The sequence below is a fragment of the Sorghum bicolor genome, chromosome 3 (assembly GCF_000003195.3).
Source record: "Sorghum bicolor cultivar BTx623 chromosome 3, Sorghum_bicolor_NCBIv3, whole genome shotgun sequence".
In the NCBI taxonomy this organism is placed as follows: domain Eukaryota; kingdom Viridiplantae; phylum Streptophyta; class Magnoliopsida; order Poales; family Poaceae; genus Sorghum; species Sorghum bicolor.
The window spans coordinates 51,614,495-51,621,395 of NC_012872.2; the positions used below are offsets into that span (position 1 = coordinate 51,614,495).

The following is a 6,901-nucleotide window of genomic DNA, read 5'->3' on the forward strand; positions in this document are numbered from 1 at the left end:
AGTTTTTTTGTAGGTACAATAACAACACACTGTATACATTGTTTAGTTATCGCTCTTGAGAGACGCTTGTATGCCACCGTATATCCGCTAAAATTTCAATTTTTTTCTAGAGGATGTCGTTCATACATTGCATCTTGTTTTACTCCCTCCCTTACAAAGCATGCTTCTTTTATTTAAAACTTGTATCTCTAAAAAGCAAACTTCTCACTGAAAGTTATATCCTCTTTTCTACATATGGCTGCACCCGCATCCTCTCAACTTGGGCGCAGGATTCCAATCGAAGTTTCCTCCTCTTGCCACAATCAAGTAAACCAATCAGCAAGGCCGAGTTGCTATTTGAAGTAGACAGGATATAAACTATATATCTATTTGGCATATGTTAATTAGCGAATAAAGAGGATGCACTACAGTTTTTTTTTCAATTGGTCATACACGACCAACACTCTCGATTTGATATTAGCTTCCTTTTTCACACGGTGACACAGGTAGCATATGTGCAAGTTTGTATATGCACAAATAAATTCTGGACATTCATGATTATTTTCTCAGTATTCATTTGAACTTATTCTTTTAGATGGTTGCAAGCGTGATTAGAAGTGTACCATGTTCTTTGAGGACCATCTAAAGGTTGTTGTCATGACTGCTCATTTCACTATAAAGCCCAAAGTTGTTTTAAACACATGTACCACCTCTTCCATTGATGTTTTCTACCTTCAATATGATAGTTCAGGCAATTCTTTTTTAGGATTTGTGTTATTTCATATTTAGAAGAACACATGAGTAGCTATCATCGTTCTTTTATATATTTCACACTTGTGCATATATAATATTGCTTGTTGTTATTAGTCAGTAACAATTTACATTAAGTTGAACCGAGAGAAGATGGGACCTACGTAGATAGACAGCGCTAACCTGGTCTATGGACCAAGGGCTGACCTACTTCCACAGTCGTCTCTACACACCTGTTGCACCTTCTATTCTAGCTAACATACTTCAGATGTTGCCACATGCTGGACCAAGGTATTGGAACTACTTGTGCTCAACTCGCACCTATCTTTGTCTCAGGCACGCGGCACGATGGTCTTCATCCACAATTGGGCAGACAGTTCATCTGCGTCGGCAATGTTTACATCATCGTATGATCCGATTGCGACCTATACCGCCTCTCGGCAGATAAGTTTGGCTTGGGCCACTTCATGTTTGGCACCAGGCGGACCTAATGATGACACCGTCCGTGCATCCCAGCGATGCAACGCGACTCTGGGTTCCCACGTACATCATCTCCTACATCACCATCAGCAGCAACGAACCAACAAGGATCCTGTTTGCTTGAACTTATTTACCGAATCTACCAACCATTCAACAATTTTTTTTCTCTCACAATAAATCAACAAATATTACTTTCGACCATAACTTTTCAAAAAAGCAAACATGCTCGATGCAGCGTGAGAACACGCTGCATGGAAAAAAAGGGGAAGTGATGTCACACGCCTAGGGCCCAAGGCCCAATCGACATGCCGTAATGGGCCATGCACCTAAGGGTGTGCACAGCCGTCGCTACCGTCGTCGCCACCGTCACCGCTGTAGGGGTTAGATCAGATCAGTTTAGATTGTTTGTAGGCTAAGTCCCCTAGGACTATAAATACAAGGGACCATGTAGCCGTTCAATTTTAGGCAAGGAATAAGTCAAGTGTCTTCTATCTTCTCTCCCTAGTAGGCCGGGTCTTCTTCCTCCAGGTCTCTCTTCCTCCCAAATTTCTAGCAGCAGCCCCTCTCCTCTCCCCATCACCTGCAAATTATTTTCTAAATCTTTGTACGCTCTAACAACTTTTTGTATCTTACGCGTACGTACTCTAGGGAGTCATTTTTCTCTCTCTATATTTGAGTCATTCTCGCTCTCCATCTTTGAGGGATGAAAAATCTTGAATAGACGATATTTATATTTAGAGAATTTTTTAAGAAACTGTTGGGCCCTTTGGAACATAGAATTTTATTGTGTTCCTATATTTTAGCTATGAAAAATAAACTGGTTCCTATAAAATTCCTATATGATTCCAGTAAAATTTCTACGTTTGAAAATGATACTAGAGGTTTTTTTTTTTATTTATCAAAATCTATGGGCCTCGTGACCTCGTGGGTGCGTGCTGTCCCTTGGCCTGCCCGGTGCGGACGGTGCATGACTCTTGCTCCTGCTCCCCTGTCGCGAAAACAAAGCACCACCGCCACTGACAAAAACTAGCAAAAATCCCCAATTCCGCCGCAGTCCGATCCTCCAAACCCTAAAGCTCCCAATCCCCAACCTTTCCTACGTCTCCGGATGCCCTCTACCCGCGCGGCCTAGGGCGGCAGCAGTCGTCTGGCAGGCGGGGACGCGCCAATGGAGCCGCGCGTGGCCAACAAGTTCCGCCTCGGGCGCAAGCTCGGGAGCGGATCCTTCGGGGAGATCTTCCTTGGTTCGTGCCGCCGGTTCCTCTGCTTTGATGTTGCGTTCCCATGCGAAAGCTCTCACCTTTGCCCTTGCCCGTGGTTCTGATGATTGGCCTGTTTGTTTGGCGCTGTTGCTGCAGGTACTCACGTGCAGACCAACGAGCAGGTCGCGATTAAGCTGGTGAGTTCACTGTTCATACAAAGTGATAATCCGTTCAATGTTTGCGTTCTACATTTGTTAAGTGGAGTGATCCGTTTTGATGTTTGCGGTCTACATTTGTTAAGTGGGTGATGATAATTTTTTTTTCTTCTTCTAATAATGTGCATATTTTCGATAGTGTAGTTACTCTATAGCTGTTTGGATATTTTGTCTCTAGAAAATATCAACTAAGTTTAGCGTGGAATTGTAATCTGTTGAATTCTAATGGTAGATTAGTGATCACGGATGTTTATTTGTGGTTTCATATGTTTGTTTTGTGAGTCGTAGTTCTGCCTATAACTCACTTTCATAGCAACCTTGGACTAGTAGTTAATGAACTGCGCTCATGTTGGTTCCATAGAGTTAAAACTTCATAATAGATTTTGTGTAATTACTGAACTACAGCTGAACACTGAGCATTAATATAGTCCACTTCCTTATTTCTTTAACAAAAAGAGAGAAAAAAAGAGAAAGAAACAGCAGGTTTTGGCTCCTATCTGAAAATGATTAATTTGTTTTCTTCTGTTCTAAATGTAACCCATTTCATTTTTGGTGTTCACTGAAAATGATTTATTTGCATAGGAATTGTTAGGATGTCTCATCTTGATGATCTCTTTAAACAACTGCAGGGCTTGGACTGTGCTTACTGACAGACCTCTCTCTTTGTGTTGTCCAGGAAAATATGAAGACAAAACATCCTCAGTTGCTGTATGAGGCAAAGCTGTATAGGATACTTCAGGGTGGAAGTAATACATGTTTCTTTCTAGTTGGGCTGTCATACATTTAACGTTTTCATTTTCTTATGGTTGCTACAAATTACATTTTGTTTTCTCTTGCAGCTGGAATTCCAAACATCAAGTGGTTTGGTGTCGAGGGTGACTACAATGTTCTTGTTATGGACCTCTTGGGTCCAAGCCTTGAAGAGCTTTTCAGCTTTTGCAACAGAAAACTGTCCCTGAAGACAGTTTTGATGCTTGCTGATCAGTTGGTACATTATATAACTGAGCCAAGCATTGCCTTTATCATTATACAATATAGTCCTAACTGGTTTAGTCTACATCAGAGTTTTTAATTTCAATTTTTGGTAGATCAACCGGATCGAGTATGTTCATATGAAGTCCTTCTTACATCGAGATATTAAGCCAGACAATTTCCTCATGGGCCTTGGCAAGAGAATGAATCAGGCAAGTCTTTTAGCATGTTGTATTCACTTATGTAGTCACAATTTTTGTACTTATAGGTCCGAGGGCCTTCCGTTCGATAGTTGGGATTTTCACATTCTCTCCATTCCTCTGCAGGCATACGTGATTGATTTTGGATTGGCAAAGAAATACAGGGACAGTACAAACCAGCACATTCCATACAGGTAATATGTCGCAATTCATAAATCTGTGACTCTGAGGGTGACAGTTTAACATTTCTTTCTGTTCTATTTGCACCATGATATTGGTGCCGTACTTCCTGATCTTTCCTCACTGGCCACTGCAGCCATATTGTGTTTGTATATTTCATCTTGTTGATAGATGGGTAGATATGAATTATAAAGGCATGCTATTTGCCCTAACATTTATCTACTGAAGTGCAGAGAGAACAAAAATTTGACTGGGACAGCACGATATGCAAGTGTAAACACTCATCTCGGAATTGGTAGGTTAAAATTTCAAGCTTCTTTATAGAAGTACATTTCAAGTTGAGTATTGGATTTGTTTTGTTTCTCTTATGCCTATATTCACAAAATAGTAAGCTTTGTTTTTTTTTATCTGCTTTGCCAATAGAACAAAGCAGGAGGGATGACATGGAATCACTTGGATATGTACTCATGTACTTCTTAAGAGGAAGGTTGGTCTTATGGGTGCTTCTTTTTTCTGTCCTTGTACTTCTGCCTCTTGTTATCTGTTGTGTACCAACAATAGCCCTTATTGTGCAGTCTTCCTTGGCAAGGTCTAAAAGCTGGGACCAAGAAACAGAAGTATGAGAAAATCAGTGAAAGGAAGATCGCTACTTCAGTTGAGGTGATTTCCTTACTGAAAATTCAATTATCACTATTGAGCAATTGGAGGTTGTTATGATTTTTCTTATATGTAGGTTCTCTGTCGTGGATACCCTCCTGAATTTCAACGCTACTTCCATCACTGCCGTGCGTTACGCTTTGATGATGCGCCTGACTATCAATACCTGAAGAAAATGTTCAGAGACCTTTTTATTCGAGAGGGTTGATATCTATGACTTGACTGCTACTATTTCTCAACATTCTGTTTCAGGAAATGCTCCATTGGAGATCATCCTTCTAAGAGGAAATTTCTTGTATCTGCAGGATTTCAGTTTGATTATGTTTTTGACTGGACCATTCTTAAGTACCAGCAATCGCAAATGACCATTCCACCGCGTGCTATGGTTGGTACAGTCCATAGTGCTCACTTTCTGCACTTGTCTACAATTATGAATATCTTATGCACATGATCAAGTGTTACAGGCTGCAGCAACGGATCAAAGCTCCAGGATGGCTTCAATGGCAAATAATAATGGACTGTCAGGTGCGCCTGTCCTGTGATTGATATGACAATAGTTTCTTACTCAGCTGCTCCTATCATCGATATGTGTGCATACAGATAATTTATAAGCACTTAGGGTTGGAAGCTTCATGAATCTGCAAAATGAGCTGCAACATGAATTGGTGATAAAGAATATTGTAACAAACAACTTGATTAGTTTCTTCTTTATGATAACAAAACTATACCAACACCAAATAAAAATATACCATTATGGCAAAAAGAAATATAAATCACTTGAAAAAATTTGATACAAATGGATTTTCAAAAGCATTATTCTCTTTGGATACTATTTCCTAATGTGTCTCTTGAATTTACATTCTTTGAATTTTTGTGGTTATGTCCATCTAATTTTCGAGTTGGCTGGGTCTGCTTAGGGCTAACTGTCTCCTGAATTAATTTAGCCACTGAAGAGGGAAAGAGAAGTGGGTGGTCAGATGATCCCTTGCGACGCCAGGTTCCACCTGCAGGAATAAATGCAGGCAGCTTGGCAAAGCAGAAATCTCCAGTTAGACAAGAAGTGTCCACATCAAAAGATGCTGTGGTGAGTTCTTATTTTCATGTTTTGTTGTTTTACATTGCTGATTTGACAACTGCTTCTTTTTGGTGCATGAGATTTTACTTTATAATTTCTGACCCCTCAAATGACTTATAGTTCGCCAGTTCATCTATTTTGGGTCGGTCAAGCGGATCGTTGAGGCGTCCTGCTGTTCCTAGCAGCCGAGTTCCAACGAGTGAAGCTTTACTACGCAGTCGTACACCAGATGGAAGCCCAGGGTCTTTCCAAAGAAATGCTCCTACACATAGGACCTCACAGACCCATGAGTACTTGGACCGCTCCGGAGTTTCGTTGTCTGGCAGGCTCATGCCCAACACCAAGCATTATGAGTCCACTCTAAGGAGCATCCAAGGCCTAAATGTTGATGCCAATGATAGGATCCACTACTAGCATCTTGTGGATCCCATGGACGTGTACAATCTATATGATATCTTGAAGTCCAGATGAAGAGCAAGTATGTAACTTCCAAGCTACCTGCTGGAGGAGCAAGGCCACTTGTTGACCCAGCACTGCACTCTAGTTGGCGAAATAAAGGGCTGTCTGTGTTCTGGAGCAGCTTTTGTCTTAAGAAATGGCATCATGGCCATGTTTTAGCTCTGTACAGGTTCTGATTTGTCCATAATGTGCTTGTGGATTCTGGTTTAGCGTTTTCCACATATATAATCTCTCTTCTCGAGCTGTGTCAGCTCGGTCGTGCACCGTTTGCTCCTTTCTGTATGCGTGGAATTCGTAAGTAATCTAAGGTGATTATCATTCAAGTATGTGGGAATCTTGTGCGTGTAGAGTTTTCTCCCTCTGCATCTCAAAATGTGGAGCAAAAAGGGTGTAATGTCCATTGAATGTGTTCATGATCACCCACTGACCTTGTTTGAGTGAGCAAAACTAACAAAACTATGACGGACATGCATAGATGCGCATTTGTCATTTCTGACCAACCTTGCCACAGATCACAGTGATATCAGGTTAGCCATTTTCTATGACGCATTACATTTTTCCTAATAATTGCCATAACTAAACTATACATAAGATCTCATCTTGCTTACATATGTGCATCAACGTAGACTTGATTTGAGCCAGGACTGAACCCTGGAACGCTGGGAAAAGTAGTCAGATTACAATTGATCCAGATACTGGACTTGCAATTAGTTTTTATTTTTATTTATATTT

The 6,901-nt window shown here is 40.8% G+C and overlaps 1 protein-coding gene across 1 annotated transcript; it reads left to right on the plus strand.

Annotated features, from left to right (window-relative positions):
• On the plus strand, window positions 2,128-6,495 carry LOC8078617 (casein kinase I). The gene is made up of 14 exons (XM_002455773.2): window positions 2,128-2,453; window positions 2,568-2,608; window positions 3,303-3,372; window positions 3,466-3,614; window positions 3,715-3,810; window positions 3,925-3,992; window positions 4,212-4,273; window positions 4,402-4,465; window positions 4,554-4,638; window positions 4,712-4,838; window positions 4,941-5,020; window positions 5,100-5,160; window positions 5,580-5,719; window positions 5,831-6,495. The coding sequence occupies exons 1-14, from the start codon at window positions 2,378-2,380 to the stop codon at window positions 6,122-6,124; spliced, it is 1,413 nt and encodes a 470-aa protein (XP_002455818.1). The 5' UTR covers window positions 2,128-2,377; the 3' UTR covers window positions 6,125-6,495.

Coding starts and splice junctions, on each gene's coding strand:
- LOC8078617 (XM_002455773.2), top strand. CDS start 2,378: ATGGAGCCGCGCGTGGCCAACAAGTTCCGCCTCGGGCGCAAGCTCGGG. Junction 2,609..3,302: donor AGCAGGTCGCGATTAAGCTG/GTGAGTTCACTG, acceptor TGTGTTGTCCAG/GAAAATATGAAGACAAAACA. Junction 4,274..4,401: donor AAACACTCATCTCGGAATTG/GTAGGTTAAAAT, acceptor CTTTGCCAATAG/AACAAAGCAGGAGGGATGAC.